This window comes from Apis florea, unplaced genomic scaffold (genome assembly GCF_048593485.1).
Source record: "Apis florea isolate Af1SG1 unplaced genomic scaffold, ASM4859348v1 contig_3203_pilon, whole genome shotgun sequence".
Classification (NCBI taxonomy): Eukaryota; Metazoa; Arthropoda; class Insecta; order Hymenoptera; family Apidae; genus Apis; species Apis florea.
This window is the reverse complement of record NW_028256723.1, coordinates 4,997,768-5,025,172: the sequence shown is the minus strand read 5'-3', so window position 1 is coordinate 5,025,172 and position 27,405 is coordinate 4,997,768. Positions and strand designations below refer to the sequence as shown.

At 24.3% G+C, this 27,405-nt stretch overlaps 2 protein-coding genes and 2 long non-coding RNA genes across 6 annotated transcripts; 3 read left to right on the top strand and 1 right to left on the bottom strand.

Annotated features, from left to right (window-relative positions):
* Window positions 1-1,636: 1,636 nt before the first annotated feature.
* Window positions 1,637-5,687, top strand: LOC100870909 (coiled-coil and C2 domain-containing protein 2A). The gene is made up of 3 exons (XM_012486965.3): window positions 1,637-3,438; window positions 3,522-3,676; window positions 3,756-5,687. Exons 1-3 carry the CDS (start codon window positions 1,791-1,793, stop codon window positions 4,293-4,295), a joined length of 2,343 nt encoding a protein of 780 aa, XP_012342419.2. The 5' UTR covers window positions 1,637-1,790; the 3' UTR covers window positions 4,296-5,687.
* On the bottom strand, window positions 5,586-22,237 carry LOC100868287 (very long chain fatty acid elongase 4). 2 transcript variants are annotated; one of them, XM_003693799.4, is made up of 7 exons: window positions 21,911-22,237; window positions 9,286-9,367; window positions 8,869-9,056; window positions 8,710-8,790; window positions 8,454-8,625; window positions 7,234-7,511; window positions 5,586-7,131 (listed from the first exon to the last, which is right to left on the bottom strand). In XM_003693799.4, the coding sequence occupies exons 2-7, from the start codon at window positions 9,362-9,364 to the stop codon at window positions 6,979-6,981; spliced, it is 951 nt and encodes a 316-aa protein (XP_003693847.1). In that variant the 5' UTR covers window positions 9,365-9,367; window positions 21,911-22,237; the 3' UTR covers window positions 5,586-6,978. The 2 variants fall into 2 exon arrangements, with proteins under 2 accessions (XP_003693847.1, XP_012342421.1); XM_012486967.3 differs by lacking the exon at window positions 21,911-22,237 and adding an exon at window positions 11,934-12,519.
* LOC147657164 (uncharacterized) lies at window positions 14,233-22,836 on the top strand. 2 transcript variants are annotated; one of them, XR_015292991.1, is made up of 5 exons: window positions 14,233-14,313; window positions 21,899-22,098; window positions 22,188-22,422; window positions 22,492-22,557; window positions 22,659-22,836. It is a non-coding gene; the product is annotated as an uncharacterized LOC147657164 (long non-coding RNA). The 2 variants fall into 2 exon arrangements; XR_015292990.1 differs by lacking the exon at window positions 14,233-14,313 and having other exon boundaries at window positions 21,899-22,093.
* A 2,124-nt stretch (window positions 22,837-24,960) lies between these two features.
* Window positions 24,961-26,123, top strand: LOC147657163 (uncharacterized). The gene is made up of 2 exons (XR_015292992.1): window positions 24,961-25,347; window positions 25,546-26,123. It is a non-coding gene; the product is annotated as an uncharacterized LOC147657163 (long non-coding RNA).
* The last annotated feature ends 1,282 nt before the right edge of the window (window positions 26,124-27,405 follow it).

The window sequence follows — 27,405 nt, the reverse complement described above, 5'->3', positions numbered from 1 at the left end:
AAACTCTATTTACTTATATATTTTTTAAAATTTTTTATATATAAAATTTATAATTATATATATATTCTAATAAGTATCCAATATATCTTTAAATTACATTTAAATATTGTAATTTACAAAAATAAATAAATTTTTAATACAATTTTGATATATTATTATTATTATTAAAAACTATTATTGTAAATAATATAATTTATAAAATTTATATTAAAACATGTTGTATTATTTCATTACTAAAGTGAAATTAAAAAATTTTAATATGACAATGATAATGTAGATATATATTTCACAATATTTGGATTATATTATATATATCCATATTAGGTATTGATCTTGTCTCTGTATACTGGGTGTTCTAAAAATATAATTATAATTTTTTTAAAAAACATTAAAATGATTATACAGTAAAATTTAATAATTATAATTTTTTTTTCATTGTCAAAATATAAAAGATTGCTAAATTAATATATTAAAATATTATAATAAAAAAATCCAAATTGAAAAATAATTTAAAAAAAAATTAAGAAATTTATTTTAATATTACATTCAAAAAAAAAAATTATAAATATTTATAAACAATTTTAAAAAAGTATAATTAATTTAGTATTAATTAATTTTTATTTAATCATTTTAATTTAATATTATATATATTTAATATAATATTAATTACAATATCTATAATAATTAATTCTAAATTTTTCTAAATTCAAAATTATATAAAAATAATCATAAATTTTTGAAAAAAATATTATTTATATATAATTTATATAATTTACGTAAATTAATATATATTTATATATAATATTATAATATATTATAATATATATAAATTAAAAAATATATAATAAATTTAGCAAAAATTATTTACATCATTATTCAATCATTATTAAAAATAAAAAATATTATTTTATTATAAAAAAGATAACATAAAATCAAAAATACAAAGAACTTAAAATTAATTTAAAATCTAACATAAGATTGTCTGTAAGCTTTTGATAGATTGAATATATGATGAATTGTAGTTGATATATTTCCTGTTTACGAGCACAAGCCATATCCATATCCCTTTATTTTTGATTTTGCGATTGTAATTTATTAAATAATGAATTGTTATTATTAAATAATGAATTTTTAACTTTTTTATTTTTTATCTTTTTCAATTTTATAAAATCTTTTAAAATCGATTAAAATGACATAATGTGATTTAAATAGAATCGTAGAAAATAAATAGAAATAAATAGAAATAAATAGAATCAATTATTATTTCTATGTTATAATATAAAAGTTTTTGAAATTTAAATCGATTATAAAATAAATAAAATAAATTATAATATTTTTTCTAATTAAATAATAAATATGTAATTAATAATTTTTAACTTTATTTAAATACATATGCATTTATTATAATATATATTTTTTTTATATAATTTTAAAATTTAGATAAAAATTTACAAAAATTATATTTGTATAGAGTTTTATATAGAATTGTGTTATGTAACTTAAAAATATAATATTAATTACATTTCAGATGATGAATTTATGTATTAAAAAATGTTATATTCATAATAATTATTATTACTATAAATAGTAAATTAATAATTTTCTAGTATATTATATTAATATTGAATTCTCAGATGGCACTTTCATCGCTATTTATATGTTACTAAGCAACATTTTTAAAATAAACATTAAATGAATAAAAGTATATGTATCAATTCTATTAATATTTTTGTGATTAACTTATGTTGCTTTGTTAAATAAATATTATTTTAAATTAATACAATATTAATATGTCTAATGAGGACATTGATTTTATTAAAGGATATTCACAACATATTGAAGATAAAAACAAACAAAATTTAAATCTTTGTTATGCATATCCTATTATAAATGAGAGTTCTAACATCAATATTTTTACTACTGACACTAAAAATCTACGTAAATTATATCAAAAAATCACATTAGTTGAAGATGGATTATATGTTTCTGACACTCCATTCATTTACAGTGATATTAAACTTTCTAATTTGAATCACATAAAAATCTTAGAATATGAGTCAAAACGTAAATTTTCTGGTAAATTAATAGAAATTGTAATTCGTGAAGTAAAAATTAATACTTTGACTGATGACAGTGATTCTGTTAAAATCACATCTGTTTATTTATTATTCAAAAGAAAAATTATTTGCAAAGCAAATAGTCCTTTTAATAGAAAATTACATAAATTATTAATTAAAAATTCTGAATGCAATAATCTTTTTATACAAGTACATATTAAAGGTGGTCAGTCTAGCATATTACCATTACCATTGCCGAAACATAATATTGAAAATTATAAAACAGAAATAGATTTTGCAATAGGTGACAGTTTTGGTAGAATACATGCTGGAACAGTAATATATACAATTACTTTAAGTAATTATGGTGAAAATAAAGAAGAATTATATAAGAGTCATTTTAATAAATTAAGTAATGATCCAAATGATCCACAAAATAATTTATCTTTACTTAAGTTACCAAAAAGTATTCATAAAAAACAAGTAAAGTATTTTTTGCTGGAAGATCCAGCATTAATTTTCAATGCAAATTTGGAAATGATTATTTCTAAAAAAGTTGAAACAGAACAAATAAAGTTACCAGATATAGTCATAATGGAACAACCTATATTTTCTTTATTCAATATATCATTTCGAGATTTATTTCAAGTTAAACGTCCATTAGAATCTTCATCTAATACTTTTAGACATCATACAATAGGAAAAACAGTTTTATCTGTTACTATTTTGCGAGGGATAGAAATACCAATTAGAGAAGAGTCTGCATTAGTTCAACCATTTGTAGAAGTTGAATGGGGTAACATAATACATTCAACTTCTATAGCAGAAGGTTCAGCACCTGTATGGCAACAAACAATGTACTTTGAATTACAATCAAGACAAAATGACGAAAATTGTATAAAATTTCGTTTGTATGATCAACATCCTGGTTGGGGTCAACAATGGTTAGGTGAAGCTAGAATTCCTCTTGAATACCATAGAAATTATCAAGAGCTTGAACGATGGATTACATTATCTCCTTTATTTAGTCCAAGTTTATTATTTGGATATATACAGGCTAGTCCTGGCCAATCATGTACGCGAATTTATGTTTTGATTAAAATAGAACGTTCAAGTACTCCTAAATCAGTTGACAATATTACTATAAATACATTATTAAAAGGAATTCAACGATGTCTTATTACATCATATAAAATCAATGGTATAGAAACTCCAAAAGATGCTGCAAGATTAACAATGCTTTTACCATCATTACCTAATTATTATGGACCAATTACTCCACGTCAAATATTGAATATTAAAAAAGTGGATCATTATGGAAGAGCAGCTTTACTTGCAGTATTATTACAAGGTTTTAATCTACAAACATATGTTTTATTAGGTATGAAATAACTTTAAAATATATGTATATTTAACATAAAAAATGAAATTAAATTTTTTTATGAGATTTTACTAATATCTTAGGCTCTTCTCAAATAAGTAAATGGACGTCATTTGTTTTAAGCATTAGCGAAAATGGAACATATACATTATGGGATCCTGAAGTTGGAAATTATTATAAGTTAAATGATAGCCATTGTCCTTTAATGAAAGTATCTCATTTGATTAATCATTTTGGTGTTAGTAAACAATTGTTATTATATTAATTTAAAATAACATATACTTTTTTTACTAAAATTTTTTTACTAATATTTTTAGATATGGGAAAATTTGCAGAAATCTGCTTTACCTCACAATCTTAAATATGATGTAAAATTAAATAAAGAATGGCGATGTATTGAAACTACTACTTTAAAAAAAAGTGATCATATTATTCAAATATTAGATTTAAATATAACAGAAGAAGAACAAAAGCAAATGAAAAAAACCGCTATAGATATAGAACAATCTTTAAAAGATAAATTAGCTTATTGGAGAAGTATACTTGGTTTACCAACACTCTTTAATCGACATGCAACAACTATTTTAAGAAATTTTATTTCTAAGATGGAACAATCCTTAGAAATACAATTAGATAAGAAAAATTTGAAACAATTATATAGATCTTATCATGTTCATGGTTTCATTTTAAATAAACGTGAATGTCATATTGAAGATTTGAGTGAACATTTACATGCAACAAAGATTTATGATATTAATGAGTCAGTTGAATTTGTTGTGATATGCCAAATACAACCTTATATTGGCAAAATTTCTTCAATTTGGTTGGCTGTTATAATTCTTAAAAGTCGTGATTAGTTTATATATTAATGTTTAATAATATTTATTGATTATATTTTATTTATTAGATACTTATATATTGTATATATACTAATATACTTATATATTATAATTAATATTACAATACATACAATATATACAATTTACAAAATAGAAAAAAAGCATCTCTTTTTATCATATTTATTTTAATATTTACTTAATTATAAATATTAGTTTTAATATAAATTATTAAATAAATATTTTTTATTAAAATTAAAAGATATATAAGAAAAATAAGAATGATTTTTTTTTTTAAAAAAAGATATATATATCTGCAATTTTTTATCATCAATTCTTAGATACAAAATTTAATAAAATTGTAATAAAAAAATATAAATTTTTATTGAATAAATTAATGAGTTATTCATTATATAAACCAAAGATTTATATAATGAATCATATAATATATAATATATAATAAGTGTATATGAGATTAAAAGTCCATAATAAAATTCTATATAAGAATTATAAATTATAATTATATTGTCTTTAATTAGATATATATTTGTCAAAAACATAAATTTTTGTAATTCTAATTTTTATAAATTCAACATATTTTATAAAATAATATAAAATATATAATATTTTAATTTTATAAAATTAATTATAGCACAATAGTCCCTAGATGAATACAAATGTAAATTTTTAAAATTTTAAAAAATAAGGAAAAAGAGAAATGATTTGTAGACATTCATTCATCAACATTCATTCATTCATCAAAGTTTGAATTTTTATATTTTCATCAATTAGATTTTCATGAAATTATTGATAATAGATTGTTTAAATATTTACAACAAAAATGAATGTAAATATGTTTTGTTATAAACTAAATTTAATTATATGTATATTTAAAGTAATATATATTTTTATTTTACTCTTTTTTGTATCTATAATAATAGTAATAATTGAAAGCATTCATTTTTATTAGGAAATTTTTGGTAAATCAAAAATATAAAAATTTAAATTTTTGTTAATGAATTTCTAAAATTTACTTTTTTGATTTATAAAAATTTCTGTCAGTTTTATGTATGTATATTATTGCTATACAGTATATTACAAAAAAAAAAAATTGAGTTTAAAAATTTTATGAAAGAAATAAATATTCTTACAATATAGTAAGAATATTATAATATTATAATTAGTCTGGTTTTAATACATTATAATGACAATATAACATATACAATTTATAATTTGTTTATCTAATTTTATTACCTGCTTGTATGATTTCAATATTATTGGAAAGGTATGACAAACTATTGAAAATAAACATAATGCATTTGTTGATTTATTGCATTGCGCAGCAATGCGCTTTTTATAACAATTGCAATGTTCTTGTACATATTTCGCTAGTAATAAAACATAATAACAATATTTTAATGTTTAATAATTATAAAAGTAGTTTAAATAAACAAACATGTGTAAAAAATTCCAATTAATTGTTATAAATGATTATCATATATTTTGTGTATTTTCTTATACTTCAAAAATGAATTTAAAAATTTCGTGATGATATTTTGTTTTTATGGACGATTTTCATTTGTGCGATAATATCTATATTTTTTCAAATTTCCAGAAAATTCTGTATAAAAAGTCTTATTATTTTGATACTTTTAGTTGGAATGTGTAAAATTTTCTACACATATAATAATACATTACGCGCACATAATATTTGTAAAGTATTAATTGTAGAAAAATGTTTTATATAAATCTTTACCTAATTTATTAATATCTTACCAATTGACATAGTGAATTAGTTTTTGTTTCACATTATGTCCAAATAAAAATTTGACTATTACTGCTAGTTTGTTACAAACAAATTGATCTTTGATTGTAATATTTTATTATTATGTCACAAAAGCCATATTCATAAAAAATTTCATTAAATAAGAAAAAACCATGTATAAAGAGGGATAACGTTAGATATATAACTATAAAATTCTAACAAAATTTTTTACAATTTTTAATAGTAATTTATATGTTAAAATGTTATTTTCCATTTATTTAGAGAGGCTGTATGCGTAATTCGTATAACATACTCAAGTATCACGATAAAGTATTAACTAGACGTCAAATGTGCAAATGTTAGTACAACCTTTACGTGATCGCCATATTTGAATTCTAACCTTAGATCTATTGCAAGAAAAAACCAAAGGCAGTTTTCGACATGACGATTCATTTCATTCTTTTTTTTTTTTTTTTTTTACAATGCAAATTTTAACTACTGGTCACAAAAAGATCGCTTAGTTTAAGCTTATATAACATTACCGTAATCGATCACATTGGATCTTATATAATTCACCTACTGATAACTAAACTGCTAATGAAGTTGACTAATTTATATTTACAATACCTTAGACCAGCAATTCGTCAAAGTTTGTGTTGCTGATCCAAAAATAAAAAAAAATTCCAGGCCGATGTATAATCGCATTTACGTTAATTCGTCAGAGAAATATCGGGTCTTTATATTAAACCCAATTTTTCTATAACGGTATAATGTATTAAGCACCGCGAACAAAACGGCAGTTGCAAGAACTAAAAATTTCGATCAAATAGATTTGGTTTATCGTTATCGATTTTCCAATTTCTATTCACTTTGATTTTATAACTAAATATGTATATCGTAATTCGATCTTTAATATTTTAAAGAAGAACTTTGCATTTTTCACTGAATCTTTTTACATACACCATTTGCATATCCATTAGCGTGTCCATTTGAAATATTTCCATTACACACAGCTCCATCGATAATTTCTTTCTTCGATTGAGTATCTACTTTCATTTTTTCTAATTGTCTCTCCGCATATGCTTGTTTGCCCTAAAACATTGATAATTCAAAAATTTTTTATGAATTTAAAAAAAATTTAACTATTAAATTTATATTTAGACAAAAATTTAAAAAATATTTTGTGAAGATTACTTTAGCAATATAAGCTTTGGCATAAAAGTTTCCAAATAAAACGATAAAAGAGATCATGTAAATGACAAGAGCATATTGCATCCAAAGTGGAAAATCGCATCCTGATCGGATACCATTGATGCCAAGAATTAAGGCAGTGGTAAACTGGATCAATTGAAGGATCGTCAAATATTTTTTCCACCAGAGATATTTAGCTACGGAAGGTCCCAATGCGGCCAAACCATAATATGAATACATAAGGACATGGATAAAACTGTTTACCATTGCTGGAAGGAAAGCTGAAATATAAATATTTTCAATTAAAAATTATATTCATTTAATTCAAATTAGCTTCAATAAAAAAATAGCTTTAAAGAATAAAAATTTACTTATAAATTTAATATATAATTCATTTTTATTCATTTTATCAAATTATAATTCATTTATATCCAATAAACAACAATAATTTTAGCAAAAACAAGTTCCTATGATTTCTAGTCAATGTATACCAAGAGATATAATTTTTTATAATTCGGCAAACTTTCTATGAAATTTTTTATTTATTACATGGAAGCGATTAAAATAAGTACAATTAGAACACATTTATCTATTGTTTAATATCATTCAAATTTAAATTTTATTGTACGTATAATAAATTACATATTAATTATAATAAATATATTAAATATTAATTAGAAAATCAATGTAATTAGAGAAATGTAAGTAACTTATTATTTTTTAATTATGTGAATATATTTTATTTCTTTTATTTGAACAGATATTAAAAATAATAAGGAGAAAGTAAGAATCTTTTTACTTTCTTTGTTTATTAACTTTTACTAATCCTCAAAAATAAATGAGTGAACGAAATGTTATTTCACTTTGTTACAAAAAAGCTTTTTATTTTCTGATAACTGAATTTTAAAACTTAATAAAGAATATAAATATAATTTTATATTCTAATATTAATTAAGAAAAAAAAAGAAATTACGAATCAAATAACTTATTCGATAAAGTAATTTGAATAATAAATTAATTGTCAGAATATATAAAATAAATGGTTAATAAATTATTTTTCTTATTTTCAATCTTTAGATTGTTTTTAATTAAAAATAATATATTTTTTTAAATAATAAAATTAAAAAAACTTAGTCTATATATATATAATTAATTTCTAATTTTTTATCTTTTTGACATTTTTACAAATGATTAGAGAGAGTTTGATATAAATTGCTACTTACTAGATCCGCTTGGTACCCACTTGATACCAATCCACCATAACGAAAACATGGTAGAATGATGATAAACATGAAGGAAGCTTAATTGATTATCTTTTTTCCGTAAAATAAAGAAAAATGTATCACAGAACTCCAAAAGTTTGCTAAAGTAGTACCACCAGACAGCATGAGCAATCTAATAAAGAAAATAAAAAATCGATATTAAGTAAATATATTTTTTTATGTATAAAATTTATTTCAATTAATATTTTTAACATACCTGCAATTCATCTGGGCGAGTTACATGTCTAATTGGTTGACACACATAACTATAACGTAGTCTAGTGGATGCTACGAATAACTGCAAATAATAAATTGATGTATTAAATATCGATTGGTATGAAAAATTATAATTTTTATAATAAAAAAAAAAATATACTTGTATCGCGATATACGCATTAAGACAGGCCATTGCAAGATTATACGGAACAAGGGCCCATGTTAGCTTGAAGGCTTTCCGATTTCTCATGATCTTTGGCCCAGCCCATACAATGAGTAAATACAACATTGTATATATCAAAGTAGGTTTCGGAGAATCAACCAAAAGCCATCCTCTCGTTCGTTCATCTGTAGATTAGCATCAATTATAAATGTATATATTTTCACTTTACTAAGAATGAATCTTTATAACATAATGACTTTGACACTTATTGACTTTTTAAATGTTATTCTTCAAGTATTTATATTAAAAAAAATTTTCTTGTTATATATATGTATATTATAATTTGAGATAAAGGACTTAATTTTTTATTAGTTCATAATATTATGTTCATTTTTAATATAATAAATATATTACCAGCGAGGGATAACGTCCAAAGATAATAATTGTAGGCATCGTTTATTAAAGTTGTTGTAGAATTAATTAAGTTTGCCATTGCCTACAACAAATATAATAATTACAAACTTTTTATAAAAATTTGTGATATATATATTTTTTATAATTTTTCTATATTTATAAATGTAAATAGAATGGAAATTATTTGGAAGTTAAGTTAATTATAAATGATAATTTCGCAAGATAATTTCTTATAAATAAATTATATATTATTAATAAAAAATACTTAATAAGTATTTTTAATTTTAAAAAAATATTTTTTTTTGTATTTACGCAATTTTTCCTTTACTATGCAATATATTTATATTTTATATATTTAGGAAAAGAAAACTAATGTATGTTAAAATAAATATCGATTGTAAAACAATATCATATATGTATATATAGGTTTATATGTTATTATAATTACAATCATATATATAATAACAATCATATTTAATTAACAAGATTTTATGACAATAAGAAAAAAAATTTTTCTGTAAAAATTTTATAAATCTGTAAATTTTATTACTTGAATTTCAAATATTCAAAACATCTGTGTTGTATTTAATTATATCTGTATTATAATTATATCCAAAAAATATCTGTATTATATAATTTTATATATTGTATTATTGAACCTGTACCAAATTATTATATTATATTACAAATAAATACATGCAAAAATAGTTTATAGAAATGAAGTTTATATTTAAATCTTTTTTATAAGTCTTGCGTTTATATCAGAATAAACTAAGTATTTTCAATACATAAAATAGATTTTTTTTTTTTTAGAAATTTTTATGTTAAATATATATATCTTAAATATATCAATTTTTATGTGATAATTTTTTAGAATTTTTATTGTCTATGAAATTCGGTTCAACGTTCTAAAATAAACTTAATTATAAAATAAACGAGTATCAATATATATATATATATATATATTTGCATTTAACATAAACATTTATCTATAATTTTTTTGAAATTACAGTACAATTTTCATCAAATTAATAAAATTAAGAAAACATATTAAATGAATTATTGCAATAAAAATAAAACAAGTTTTTTTTGTATTGATTGGCGCATGCATTCGATTTACCATCATTATTGTACGCTTAATGAACAGCTTCTACGTATATACATTATCTGGTCGTTCACTTAAAGATAGAAACGTCATATGTAGTAACTTTCACGTTATACCGAATAAATCTAACGCTATCTCCCAATAGCGTCTGCGTGAAAACACGTTTCGTTAGATCTTTCAAATAGCTTGGTTTCAAACTGATTCGATGCTCCGATGGCAAAGTAGGAATGTCTACTTTCATTTACGATCTAATGTTGCCGTGAACTTGTAACAAGTGCAAGTGTATGTTCTCCCTCCGCTATAGCTTATTTAGCTTTCATTTTGTTTTAATTAAAGCATCTTATGAGGCGTTGATTCAATCTGTGAAATCTTACGATGCTGTTTCCAGCTATTTCTTGTCGAAAAATGCTCGATTATTTCCAGATTTTTTAATTTTTTTTTTTTTATATATATGTAATATATATATATATATATATTAATTTAAATATTATTGCTATTATTTTTATTTTTAATAAAATTTTATCATTGATCAATGATGGAATTAACTATAATGTATCGATTATCTTTTTATAATTTATTCTATAATATGTTAAGTAGTAATATCAATCGCTTGAAAATTTATTAATTTTTTAATAATATTAACAACCTATTCGGAAATATTTTTTTCTATATCAAATTGAAAACATAAAATAAAATTTTTATATCAAAATATTGGAAATGTAGGTAAACTTCTTCAGGCTCTCTCAGATTTCTCTCCTCATGATTAAACCAGTGGAACAAACTGACGTTTTTATGCTACTTTAGAAATAAATTGCGATTCATATTAATCATTTCTACTACGTATAGTGACAATAGCTGATTCAAATCGTTTATAGCATTCTAACGAATGATCTCTTGTGGAGAAAGTCTTTGATAAATAAATTCGTAATCTTTGGAAGCTGAGTGAAATTACCTATAAACCAGTTTTTTCTTATAACAATGAAACGTGCCGCGTGTATCTCACAGTCAATATACTTTTTCTTTATATTTTCTTTCTTTTTTTTTTTTTTCTTTTTTTTTTTAATAATAATAATAAATTATTATAGCTTTAAAAAATTATAAAAAAAATATATAAACATTTCTCCTTTGATATCAACTATCAACATATCAACTATGAAGTTATTCAATTGTAAAATTGATTTATGATTATGCTTGCTTTGCATTTGATGTCGCGTTTGCAAAAGAGATATATGTATTATACGTCAACGTATGATATATTCTTGTAATACTTTCTTTTTGCCTTTAACGAATCGCTCTAACGAATTGGATTATGCAATATAATATAATATATTATTAATAATTAATTGCATTTTATCATATGATGAAATATCTTATAATTCGATTTTTATTTTTTACAAATATCAAAAGTTTTGATATTTTATTTCTATTATTATTATTTTCTTTTTATACCAGCGATCAACGTATGAAATAATTAATTTTCGAATGGTATTAATCCCAATACCGAACGACAGTAATTTAATAATAAAATACAGAAAACTCTTACCTCGTATAACACTAATCAGAGTTAAGAAGCTAATGACGGTACTCTCGTGTCTCCTTCTCGTCTTCTTCGACACACACCAACGGCGAATCTCAATTAAATATTCAATAAAAATGTCTATGTCGTCGAATATAAAAAAGAAATTGTCACAAAAACGGCCTCTAACGATCTCCCCTTTGATCTTCTCTCTCCTGCACAACGCGATCGCGGCGTTGTCAAAGTGACATGACACGAGTATCGATAATTTCCCTTACGGAACCAGGGATGACACCGAGCCGGGAGGTGTCGCCGAATGATCAATATTCCGATTCTTTTCACGAGAAAAGGATCGTCATACGACGAGTTCGATCGGCAAAGTGGCAGCGTCTCGTAGCCTCTTCGCCGGTCCGCTTTATAACTTTGGTGTCGTCCGTCTGGCGATGCTCCTGCTGGTAGCAGACAAGCTCACGTTCCCGGAGGTGGTACGATTTCATCGGCACGTGAAACGTTAAACGAGGCCAAAACCCCTCCGCTGCTCGAGAGGTTATATCGATCGTGGGGATAGATCGCGTGGAATCGGTCAAACCGATCAAGTCCCATGTCCCACCCCGACATTCGTTGCTTTCCCCTCTGCGGTTATGGAGGATCGGCAAGCTCGGAGTCGAGAAGAGCCCTCTGTCGCCGCTTCTTCCGTTTACCACTACTTTCGTCGGATCGAACAATCGAAGATTTCGAGAGCACTGGCTACACAACGTTATTTTGTGCGTGGCCTCGATTCGACGAGGTGAAGGTTACGATGTGCGGCTGGCTTCTTCTTCTTTTTTTTCTTTCTTTCTTTCTTTCTTTCTTTCTTTCTCTCTTTCTTTTTTTCAAACCATTTAAGTTTCGACTTGACAAGTGGAAAAGTTTCTGGACCAAGAGAAAGGGAAAGGACGCAGAAAGATAGGATGAGTAGAAAATGTAAGATCGCGACGTTTAAAATTGTAGGATCCGTTTGTAAAAAATTGCTCTTTTTTTTTGAGAAAGATTGGAATTTGAGGAAGAGCTTGATGATGAAGTACCATAGTTTAATAGTTTACGTGATAATTATACATGTTAGTAGTCTGATTGGATTGGATATATAAGCGAAAAGTGTAGGTAAATAAGGCATGAATTTTAATAAAATAGCGGAAATTAGATATTAATGGCAATTTTTTTCAAAGATTGAAAAGGAAAAGATAATCTTCAAGAAGATAAATAAGATGAATTTCAAATAAGCAATTATTATCTTTAATTAAAATCAAGAGAAGTTTGCTTTTATTCCATTTACTTACCATTATATTTCTTTCTCATAGAATATTTAAATTGTTCGTGAATTTTTATACAGTCGTTAAATACCAATAGAAATATGCACAAAGCTATTTTACGACATTTTTTAAGAAAGGTAGCACAGACAGATGCGAGGATGTAAATATGGATTTAAGAGAAAGCGATACGAGGCATAAAAGTTGTCTTCGGGGCGACAAATTAAAATAGGTCAGTGGTCCTTTAACCGTAAAATACATTTCCAAATATTCGAAATTAATTCGACCCTAGATCTTGATAGTTTGTCATTTAAATCGCTGTGCGTTCATATGTTAATGCGTAAAATATTTCCCGTTGATCATGGCTGAAATTTTTTAATAAATTAAAAGGATAAATAAAATGATTGAAACATGTACGATAATATTGTAAAGATATATTACGCCATTTCATATTGACATATTGAAAGTTAGAAAAATCAATTTTCTAACATGTTAATTTGCTAAATTAATTTATAGACTGATTAGAATAACGAAGAAGAAAAGTTATTGATGAAGCATTCTATCCGATTCACTTCTTTTATAAATTATTATAAATTTATTTTTACATAAGTAAATTTTTATTATTTCTATAAATATCATTTGAGAACCATGAAATGAAACGTAACATTTAATAATAAATTGTACACTCATTTCGAGATAATATTCTTACAATATAAATAACCAATGAGAATTCAATAAGAATCGAATATTATTAGAAATTCAAATAGAAATTCTACACTAGTTTCAAGGTGATTTATGTTAAAATAAATAAATTTCTCCGGAAAGCAAGAAGAAAAGGATAAATTCGAATTTGCTAAACTCGAATCTTGCTTAATTGCACGAAAATTATCACAACACACAAACCTATTTCTTGCGCAGTAAGAATTTGGGATTATAATAATCAAACTGTATTGCAAATCTGATGAATCGTCAATGAATTCGAGTGGAGAAAGAGCATGTGCTTCTTTTAAGAAATCTGTAGACGGAAGTAAGAGAAAACCAGTTTCGATTCATCTCTCGGACATTTAACGGGCAGACTGTTCTGAATGTTTTTCAAGCGTATACTGGCATAATCGATATAGGTATGTAGCGCAATGAAGTTATAAATTAAATTTTTCCAATAAGTAAACTTCGATTATAATTAACGAATAGTCACCGATATGTATATATAGATGCGTGTTATTTTTATTTCCTATATTGTAATGTATATGTAAAAGTACACGTGCAATTATCCGTACTTTGTATATTCAAATTATAACATATCCCTTAAAACGAGTTAGTAAGATAATAAACGATGACAAATACATATCTAATTTCATTTCAAGAAATCAAAGAACGAATGTAAAATAAATAAATAACTTGAAGAGAGGAAAGCATAATTGAAGATCATTCTATTTCGCGCCACCTGAGATCAAAAGGAATATTGCGTATGTAATTGCGGGTGCTTGCAGTGCTTACAGAATGTATCCATCGTAATTGTTGTTGATTCATTCTTTCTTTCGTTGCATTTCGATAAAACTCGAAGACGGAGGAAGTAAGGAAGAAAAAGATACAGGAATCTGACTGCAGAAGGAGAAAGCGCAACCGGTTACTTTCGTCGGCGTATATACTTGTTCCATAGTTCAACCTATGGTTTTTTTTTCTTCGCACTTCTTTTTTCCCATTCGCCTTATAGTATATCTCGGTCAAGGAAATGCTCGTTGACGGAAGTTCCGTTGCTTTTTTCTTATTTTCATTGATTTTTTTTTCTTTTTCATTGCTAAATACGATAAGAAAAAAATCAGTGATTTTTTTGATACGAGAATGTATTGCATTTTAAATTTTTAAAAATATGAATGTTACACACACACATATATATATATATATAAAATTATTATTATTACTTTTATTTATATCGCTTCCAACTTAATGAGAACAGATAGAAATTTGTAAGAAGATCGAGAATAAAATGAGATCAATAGAACCCAAGTTGCCCAGAGCAAACTTTCATCCGAATTAATCTTTCCTTCTATATATTTCTATATGTGTATATATACATGTATTGTATAGTTTATGGTGAAGTTAGTATCGTTATTATTGACAGTATAACAGATTATCACACTATGTAATAATTATCGTGCATGTGCAAAAATTAACTATACGAATGTATATTTATTAGAATAATATCACATGTATTTATCAATGTTTGCTAATGTTGCAAATTGAAGAATTTTTAATTTAATAAGAATAATTTCTCTAAATATTTCTCTTTATTTAATATTCCTCTTATTTCTCTAAATTTTAAAAATGCATTTGAATTAAAAAATAAAAAATTATTTTTCTTTAAAAAAATGTAGCTTTCTTTAATCATTTCGAATATTTTTTGAATAATTTTTTAAATATTCTTTGCATTTCAAAAATTAACAGTCAAATGTAAGAAAAATCTTGAAAATATAATTTCATTAAAAACATTTCGTTAATCGGAAATTTTTATTCTTTGAAAACAATTCTCCTCGTTATTAAGAACAGTGAAAGTAATAATTTTAAGTAAATTAAAACCAATTAATATTCTGCATACAATTGATTGATTTCATTATAATTATAAAAATTATAAAAATATAACGACAATAATATATCATAATTATAATAATATAGAAAAAATTTTTATAAAATAAAGAATTAAAAAGAATTTTTGTTTCTTTCATAATTATTTCCTATGCACTTTTTTTGGCACTACGTATTTGTAATATCGTAAATCTTATTGCAATAGAGAAAGTTACGAGCTATCGTCATAGTTCATTTTATGCATATTTTACTGCAACAAAAATATAATGTTTTGTTCAATTACATACCATACTCGATGAATCTTTTCCTTGTGTTAACAATTTTGTTAACAATTTAAATGTGTATCATATATTTTAAAAAATATACATATATATATATATATAAATATAATAATAATTGAAAAATTTTGTTAAGATTGTATAATTTGAATATGAACATTTTTTTTCTATAAAACTTGAAAGTTTAATGTAGAAAGTTTAATATATAATATAAAATATAGAAAGTTATAAGTTTTGCTTTAATTTTAGATTGCAATCGAGCAATTTTATAATTAATTAAGACAAATTATCGTATTAAAATGACTGTTTGTTGAAATTGACTGATACTGATGCAATATTACGCGAATTGCATATGCTTGCATTTTTATGACCTGTAAAATTTGCAATTTAAGCGTCATACTTGTCGTTAAAGTTGCAATTTCGATGAAACAATTTATGTGATTTCAAAATTCACACATGTTTTTTTTTATATTTAAATGGACAATTTCTTAATATAAGACTTTTTTCTTAATGAAAGTTAAGAAATTTTTATATAATCAATAAATTTTTTTCATTAATGGAGCAAAATTAAACTCAACTATCTATCTATCTATCTATCTATGTATAGATAATATGTATATCTGTTTATAAATCAATAATTAAATGAATTTTTGCTTCGTTGTACATAGTACGATCCATTTTTTTAAGACTAATATTTTATTAAAAAAAAGTATGTCATCATTTCACAAATCCATTTTTTTTTTTTAAATATGAATTGAGAACACATAACTTTGAAAAGTGTTACAACTATGTACTATGAAGTATGTGCTTATTCTGCACAACAGGATCAAATGGATACGAATCCTAGTCAAGCGTCATAATGTCTATAGATATCTATTACTGTCAAGTCAGATAAATTGCATACTTCTCTACAGATTCTCGATGTTAAAATTATAAACAAGAAAGATGCAGAAAGATACTAGAATAAATTTTGCAAATCTTTTAATATATTTAATTATATTCATGCACAAGTATTTTAAATTTAAAAATTTTGTAATCAAAATATTGTAATAGATAAAATGTCGATTAAAATGTCACTTGATATTTTTACGTTGAAGCTAATTCACAACGTTAAGTTTCTGAGTGAGATACGAGGTGTTAAAGTAAGTTATGAGGCCAAACTATACTACCATCTTATATTTGTAGCTGCAGACTATAGAAGACTATAGAATCATTCATGATTTCTAACCTCTTGTCTGCATTCCACATTTCATCTATAGGTTCGACAACGACATTTGACCTTACTTGAATATAACTTTCCATATTTTACCTGTAGCATTTTATGTAAATATAGATTTGTTCACAGTATCTATTTTTTATAAGAACTAATAAAAAAATCAGATTCATCGGCTTATATTAGCTTCATAATTATTTGGTTCTGGCTGATAACACATTTACTTATATCACTATACTATTAATACGAAGAATAGGTAAATATTAAGTCTCTATGGCATATAAACTTTATCCTCGATTAAAAAAATTTTTTTCATTTTAGATATACACTTTTACGTTTTGTCACGGTTTAATGACAATTATAAATTCATCAAAATTATGCAGTAAATGTAAATTAGTCGTTTCCGCTATTTCCTCGAGGCTACGACTTAATGAGTAAAACTTAAAGGTTAGATCCTAATTTCTTAATTGGAATCGTATAAACTCGTATTGATCATTATCATGGTACAGCGCTGGACCTAAATCTAACTTTGTGAGAATGAGCATGCCGTGGGAATGCGGCCTAATGCTATACCTACTGGCACACTTCAAATTTGTGAACGATCATATCGTTCGTACGAATATTGCGGAAACGAATATTGCGAAATGTTGGTCAAACATGAATCTGAAGTGTTAATATTTGATCATGTTCATTAAATATTTGTCAAGTGTTACAAACGTTCCGAGATTCGATCGTAAATATTTCATTGTTTAAAAATCGTCATTTTTCATCATTGTTGAAATTATGAAATGTATACGATGTTTATACGATGTTTACGTATACGATGTTTTACTACGTTCGATGATTAATCAATGAACAATATTCGAGAATTGTTATTAATTAAAGAAATACTTAATACTCAAATATTAAAAAATTAAAAGAAACATTTCGAAAATATTTAAAGTCCATGATTTCTTAGTTGACGAGTAAACGTGATAATAATTATTATATAATAAAATAAACATATAAATAGAATAATGGATAATGTAAGAAGATTTTAATCTTCATATATGTCAAGCACAATAGTATTGAGGCAAACGTGTAAGATTTCTAGCAAGTACAACAGCTTCGATCCTTTGAAACAAAAGAATTAACAATAATATGAATAAATGTAAAAATATGTCTTTTTCGGGTTTTAACGCATCCATTCGTCAAATTGGCCTATTCTAATTACAATCATAATGTTTATTAATTTTCAATTATTTGCATATATATAATCCATAATAATTCTGATTAGTTTCTCTTCTATTATTTTCTTATTATTTAATTTAATTTAATTTTTTCACTTTTCTTTCATTAGCAATTTTAAATATTGCGTACGTTTCATTATACACACACACACACACACATATATATATATATATATATATATATATATATATATATATATATGTGTGTGTATAATGAAAAGGATATGAACAATTTTTTGCAATGATTGAGTTCATATTGGATATTTGTATTAATTCTTAAAATATTAATTTTTTTTCATAACTATATATTGATAAAAAAATATACATTTTTTATTCGCGCATTCTTTTTGAATATACGCAAATATCTTTATTTTCTCAAAACGGAATAAGAATATATGTAATTTAAAAGTTGAGATTAAAAAAAAATTGCAAAGAAAATTTATTTTCATTTATTTTGAATATAAGAATTAAAGTTCTCTCTTTAATTTAAAGTTTTCTTCATTCTTACAATAGAATATATTTATTTGATTATTAATTATTTGATTATTTGATTATAACTTTTTATAAATACAAACATTTACAAATTACAGATATAGATAAAATCATGATAATGAATAAAATGAATAATGAATATGCAGAAATTAATAATCATTGCAAAAATATATGTTGATGAAAACAGTACTCATGACAAAACAAAAGTAATATTGCTTACTCTTGAAAATTTCAAATATTCATACGATTATTTCAACACAAGTGTATCCGATTAAAAAATATTTTCAATGGAAAATTTGAAATATTCCAAATTTTTTTAAATTCCTTATATTAATTATCAATTATTAGTTTTATCAAACTAATATTCCATAAACGATTACATTGTTCGAACTTTTTATGAATTCGTCGTCGTTTATGTCGACATTTATATTTTTATTTATTGTTTTCGACAGCATAATACATAAAATTTCCAAATGAAAATTTGTTCTGAGGCGAGTAATTTGAAATTGTTGTATCTGATACTTGATCTGAATAGCTGAATCAGTGAAATTGCTTTCCATATTCTTGCGATAGTCGACTGCAGGTGAATGTTCTGTCTAAACGAAGGGAAAAGTTGTTAGATAGAGAGTGGTTACCACTTCCTTTCGAGGTAAGACAGATACTCGTATAAATCAATTGAAATTATCGATACTCTTTGAACTCTTTGAATCTTGCTTTTGTTGTTATTGTTATTATTGTTCACTCGATTTGAACAAATTGATATTATTTATAAAAAAAGAATTCGAAAATTTCAAATAATAATAATTGATTGTTCGATGTTTAAATTAAATTTGTGATTGCAATTAGAAATATATACTATATTATAAAGTAAAAGAGAAAAATAGAGAGAGAAAGAGGGAGAAAAAAATAATATGAATATTCGTGAAGCTAAAAGTAAAGAGTTAAGCAAGACGAGAAACGTTATAGTGAACGTTTTCATTGCAATGTTCAATGCCATTATTATCGTCTGTATCGACACAGATAACATTTTCCTAACACATGACTAGATTGGAGGCTGCATCGTACTTTCTTCTGCACCGGTCGCTTGAACTTACCATGATCACCTTACTTTCGAGGTCAATGTCTAGATCCAAGAAAGCATGCAATAACTATTGTGTTAACAATTTTTTCTTTGTTTTATTGATTATGTTCAACGATTACATTCATTTATTAAAATAAACGATCATAGGAAAAAATGATAATAATAATTGTATTAATCTGTTTTTTGATTTTGTTAAATTTATATGTAATTAATATGTTTTTTTAGTTTTGTTATTTTTCATTATAAGATTTTATCGAAGAAGTACGAATACTTTCATTGCAATTTTTTATTTTATTACATCTATGAATTTTATTATAACTGAATAAAATTTCTCTTTATATTCCCTCAATTATTGGTTAGTGATGAAAAATAATTAAATTTTATTTAAGTATTATCAATGTCTAATATGTTTTGGTATATAATTGATCAGTTATTATGCTCTTTTTTTTAAATCGATTTCTTTTTTTTTTCAATCAGTTGATTTCTCCACAATGTAGATTTGCAGCGAAGAATCGATCGAGATTGAAGAAGCAACGAAAGTGAAATTTCCCCGATACAACAGGTACAGCGGGATATGTTTACTTCGCACATTTAATCCTGATTGTGATTTTTCTAACTGATTATAGTATAGAATTTCCATTTGAATAATCGGACAACGAAAGTTACTTAAACCAAAAGAAATATCTATTATTTGATAGCGCTAATGTTTGTAATTAAAATTTTTTGATTTTGTTTGATTTAAAGAAAACGTTAAAACACAATTTTCGAATACAAAATTTATATTTAAATTTATATTAAATTATATATTTAAATGAATAAATAATTTTTCTTTTTTAAATGTATATATTATAAGTTAAAAAAATTTAAGTAAATTAAATAAATCAAATATCGTTAGAATAAAACATTTTTTATAACTATTTTTTATAACTTTATATTTTATCTGAACCGGATGTAACTATTTATTCAGTAAACTTCAATCACATTTTACATAAAGCAAAATTTTTGAAGGTGAAGATTAAGAAAAAAAACTGTTTTTGTACTTGTATAAATGTTTGATCCCCATTCCATTTTTAAGCAAATTCACCATTATTTGTTCATTATTAAAAATAAGAAAGTACAAAAACTAAAAATCATATGTTTAAAATTTGTCGAATATTGAATATTTAGCATAGTTTAAATTTCAAAGGTTACGTACATATATCTATAATATATATTTATAATAATAAAAGCGAATGTATAAAATTATTTTCTAGCATATTTGTTAAATTTAAATTATCACGATTCTTGAGTAATTTCGTTTGAAACGTAATTGTGAGAAGTATTATACAGATTATCATAAATCATGTATTACCATAAATCATTGAATTAAAATTAACATTGCTAGATTTACTCTATGTAATCAAATATTTGATTTATAATCATTTCAATCGTCACGTTGTTCTCGTACAGCGAATTTCTTAGAATATCATAGTCGGGACATGCGCCACGAGGGAAATACGAAATTATAACCTTTAAAAAATTTTAAAAGAATGTCGACCTTTACTAATTATCCAATATTTTATTTTTAAACTTGGAAGTAGTAAAAATTGATATCACAAACATAAAATTCAAGATTAAAAGCCATCTTTGCTTTATCTTTTATGATTGTCCTTCTTATTACCAATCTTAAAATTAATAGGCAATCTATCGGGATACTTTTAATTTAAGAATTCAAAATATGGATAATTAAAAACAATTTATTAAAAATAACATGTTTTGCTGATCCTGTCATATAGACATCTTACTCGTTCAAATTCAATTTGACTAATTCTCCAAATTTTTATTTTTCAGAAAATTACTCACCGTCTTTTTTTTTTAAACTGCCACAAAATTCGCAAAATTCATATCAGAAACTTGAACACCAGTGGTGGTTTCGCGTCAAGGACCTCGTAGACATAGACCTCGTCGAACATCGTTGGTTATCGTCGAATCTTCATTTCGTCGATCTTCTACGAATAATCGTCCAAATTCAATAGAGGAACTCACGTAACGTATATTTAATCGAGTTTCAAATTAATCCAAGTCACTATGCACAATTCATCGATGTATTTGAACAAAAACACGAAAAAATTCGTTTTAGATTTCTCGAGCGTGCACGGTGCAGGCGCCGACCGGCCGCCATCATAGAAATCAATAAACCGCTAAGGGGAGTTTAGTACATCGATTCTATATTCAACGAAACGTACAGTTTCATGGTTAATCACCGTTCCTTGCTGAGTATCAATGAAATCGAAAGAAATATATTTAAGAATTGATGATACTTTGAATGATATTTTTACTTACGAAGTGATAATATTACTAATTGTTTTGATTTTGTACGTAATTTAGAATCAAATATTTATAATAGTTATATATACAAATAAAGATAACCTAATCTTTTTTAGGTGTCAATTTAACACGTGTTGCGGACTGTTCTGTGATTGTTCTACTGTTTTATCCATTTTAAATAGGTATGATCATCTGTATCTTAACTTAAAACTATAAAAATATCAATTTATTATGTATTACGGAGAATATATTATTTTATATTGATTATATTTTCTCTTCGTAGACAAATTATCTATGTCATGATTCTAATGAGAATAGAATTGTGATTTCAATAAGAGAGTTAAAGAAATTTTTAAGAATCCAATACTTCAATAATTAATTAATTGCTTAATTTTACATGTTATTTATTGATTGTATTGATTGTAGTGAAGCCAATAAATTAGATTTTGTATAAACACTAAGATTTTCACTTTTTTCACGTCACGTAAGTACATAAATTTAATAGATGTAAGAATAAGAAAATAATAAGAAAAAGATACGAATTGTGACATCAAAGAATGAAAGTGCACAAATTACGTTAGAAATAAATAATTGTTCACAAATATGCTCATAAAAGTTCATTAACGCATATCCGCTTTATGATGATTCTTTAGATGTTTTTATCGATTCGGTTTTGATTGATTGTTTCTGCTCAACATAATTTTTATTACGTATAATTAGATTATTTGAAAAAAAAACAATGGGTGTTTGACGAAGAAGTAAATGAAACGGAATTTACCTGATGGAAATCAGGAAATATAATGAAAGAAAGAAACCAAGAAAAGAATTGATGAAAAATTTGTATGCGTTATATATATGAACAAAAAATAAAATTTTTATTTTGTGTTATAAAGTTATTTTAATCATGTTCAGTATTTTTATTTTATAATTTTTTTTTTATGTTGTCCTAAATCCTTAAAATTTTCATAATAATTTCAAAATAGAATAATTCGAATGTTGGAAAGCTTGAAAAAAGATTTTCATAAAAAATGCGGCATCGATTTAAACATGAATTTATATATAATAGTAAAAGGTAGTACAAAAAAAAAATTAAAGATTATGTTACGCTTTCTTGAACTGTATGTATGTAAAGCTTGTTATAATACAAGTGACTATTGTATGTAGTTCTATTACATGTCTGTAATGAGATTCCATTCTTTTCCAATTCATTTCTATTCGATTGAATTTCAATGTCTTTAAAGAAACTCGCCTTCAAAAATTGATTGTGTTTAAAAAAAAAGAATAATTTTTAAAATATAATGCAGTAAACTTCAAGATATATTTATTTAAACAATGTAATCAATTTATGCTCAATTTTTTTGTAACACATATTATAAAATTTCACGAAATATATTTAAAATTAAAAATTGTTAAGCTTGTAAATTTTCACACTTTCGATCTTTTATATTTTCATAATCCGACTTGTTAATGTTATGTTTTCACGATTGCGGAACTAATCACGTATATCGCATCATTCCAATGAAAGTTTCTCAAATACCAACATTCTTAACTTTTTCTAACAACACTTACTGGATAATTATTCCATTAGTTATTACAATTGTATACTTCACTTCATATAAACAATCCAGCAGGTTTTCCTTATAGGTGAAACATAACCTTACGTATTTAAACATCTTAATATATGTAAAAAATCAAGGTGCTCAAATTTAGAAAGAATCTCCACTATCTATAATTAATAAGAACAATGCAATTCGCGAAAAAGTTCTCAAATTATCTTCAAAAAAGATAGAAAATTGAAAAATTTTTGTGAACTACAGGTGAGTTACCTATCAGCCAATCGTATTTCTATCTTCTGTCAAGAGTATTGAATATAAAAATATTGTCGGCATTGATATTTTCACGAGAAAGAAAAAATGGAAGATATTTAAAGTATATAAAAGTGTATAGATATTTAAACGTGTGCCTTTTATGTTCGAGGAGAGAAATATAAATGGGACAAGCTAAACGGTCACACAACCATGACTTTCTAGACGTTGTGACTTTTTGTCGGGTAACCGGTCGCTGTTTATACTTCCGCCTACGCCATGCTTGAATTGTTTCCCTAAGCAAAATTTAAAGTTTATTTGGTATTTTTTATTTGGTGCAAATTTATTTTTGCGTGAAAATTTAGATCGAATGAAGAAAGTTCAAGAAAATTGCTATGAATGATTTTGAAACGATTAATTATTTAATAAATGTTATTCGATTGAATAATTAAATTATTATATAAATATTCTTCTTATACAAATTGATGCAGAAATTTTATTTGTATATTTTTATAAATTTAAAAGTAAAAATTGTACGCAATATTAATTGCAATATTAATATTGCAATCCAAGATACTTCAAAAATCTTTAAGAATAAGAAATGGAATCTCTATTTAAGCTTGCAATCTTTTGATACGGTGTATAACATTAATGATGGCATAATTTATAAGCTAGTATGGATGCATGACAGTGATATGCATCCACACTACCATTTAATGCATTCACTATGTTTTAAGCCAGGTTGACACCGTAATTATATGTACTTATATATTCTTACAGCATGCATATATATAATAAAAATGCATATATATAATATATATAATAAAAAAATTAAATAAAAAAAAATCTTATAATATAACAGAAAATAAAATAATCTAAAAATAAATAATTCAATAACATATTATTTGTAAAAATTTTCCAAGAAGAAAACTTTCAAAGTGAATAAATACAACACTTTTACACAAAGTGTGTAAATGAATGATTAATGATTTTCAATGGTTGTCGTTCGTGACACAAATTACAATTTCTAAAAAATCATATTTCTTTTATTTAAGAACTTCGATTCTTTTAAATATTATGTTCTATATATGCTACAGATCTTTCGTTATTACTTTAATACAATTTTCTTGACAACGTCTTTTAAGTTACATCATAATACGCACATATGTAAGTACAAATTTAAATAATTTAATAATATAGAAGTATTTTTTCATATAATTCTTCGTTATCTTCATACCTTTTTCAAAATCATCGTCATTATCCATATTAATAGAGATTTTGATGTCAATTTAAATATCGGACATCATATAATTAATTTTTCTATTATACATTGTTTTGTTTTATATCAAATCAAACTATACAAAGAAATCCGGAAATTGAGAGGAAGACTCATCGAGGTCGCCGATCGAGGTCGAGTTTTAGACGCTGTGACGTCTAATCGTACATGTGGATGATGTTGGCGATGTCGGTACCGTTGTTTTCTCATAAGATCCTGGAGAACGGGGATGTGAATAGTCGAAAGATCGGAATCTCGAGCTCTCTTTTGACGTGTGTTGAGCAGCGCGCCTGTTTTCAACAGCCACTCACTCTCTCTACTTTTTTCTTTTCCTTTTTTTTTTGATACATTTCAGAAACATGTTAAACAGAAAGTTATCTATGATAACATTCGATATCGCTGGAATCTTCCTTTACGATAAGTTTTATGGATGTATCTAAAACGATTTGAGGATTATAAGAACATAAAAAATATATTTTTTTTTATTAACTGTTTAAAATTAATTAATTTTCTACTGTTGAAAGAAAAATTGTTTTGTTTGACCTTGTTATGATGATTGGTGATCATTAATATCTTATTGTATGAATTATAAAAAATAATGATTATGCTAACGTTATTAAAAAAAGATTTTATTTTTATTTAATAAAAGTAAAGAAATTAGATAAAAGATTTCAGCTTCATATACATGCTGATTTATTAAATTATATTATCAGATATTCAAACAGGTTTCAAATAATCTATGAAACCTTATAATTGTAACACATAATGGTTTTATTCCTTTATTTCCTGAAATTCAAAAATTCGATGATTGTAATATTTTATTGAAACAAATATTTCTGTATCTATAAATTTATTTATACTTATTATTAGTACGCAATTGTAAATATTAATATTAATGCATACAGATAACAAAACATCTATAATTTCATTTAGTAAAAAATAAAAACGTTTTATTAGAAGAAAATCGCAAATGTTTTTTATTTTTATTTCTTCTCATCAGCTTTCAATTACTTTGTTTTTTATACAAAATGTTAAATGAATAACGTAACATATTTGTTTCTCATATTAAAAATATAATTGTCAAAATATTTGAAAATCAGTTCACATTTGTCTCAAAATATCAAACATAAATTTTATATAGAATAATTATGGATAAAAAGAGTAAGTAACAGAAAAAAGATAGAGATAAATAAAGAGAGAATTAATATCATCTTTAGAATATCGCAAATGAAATATAAATATAGATAATAAAAAAGAAAAATAAGGAAAAAGACAAAGATATGGTAAAAATTCGAGAATCAGCGCCATCTATAGAGTGTCGCAAATGAAACATATATAAAGAAAAAGAAAGCAAATTATAAGAGAAGGATAGAAATAGAGCAAACATTTATCGAATTTACCTTTAACGCCATCTCTTAGGTTTTTTAAAAACTGAAAAAAGTAGAGTTAAAATTGAAAACTAGCGCCATCTCTTGAATATTAAAAATATATTTCTAAAAGCAATCAGAAGATGGCGTTGATAGCCAAATCTTACACTGTTTCTATCTTTATCTTAATATTTGCTGTCTCTATCTATACTTGTGTTTCATTTACGGCACTCTAGAGATGGCGCTGATTTTCGAATTTTTTTATCTTCGTCCTTTTCTTATTATTTCCTCTTTTTGTCTATTGTTTTCAACGCGTGATCACAAACGAGATACGGAATATGAATTAAAGACACTTTTATTATTTTTCTTTTAAAATCATGATATGTTTTAATTTTTAATGTAAAAAATATAGATATTATATTCCCGACTTTAATGCATTTCTAGGACAACAACCTCATAAAACATAGTTTGCAATTTGTTACGCATTTCTACATGTCGTATATCTATTTTATATAGAGGTTATCTTAAGTATCTTGATTTACGTCGATGTTTTTTTCTGTAATAAAAAATGTTTCAAATAAA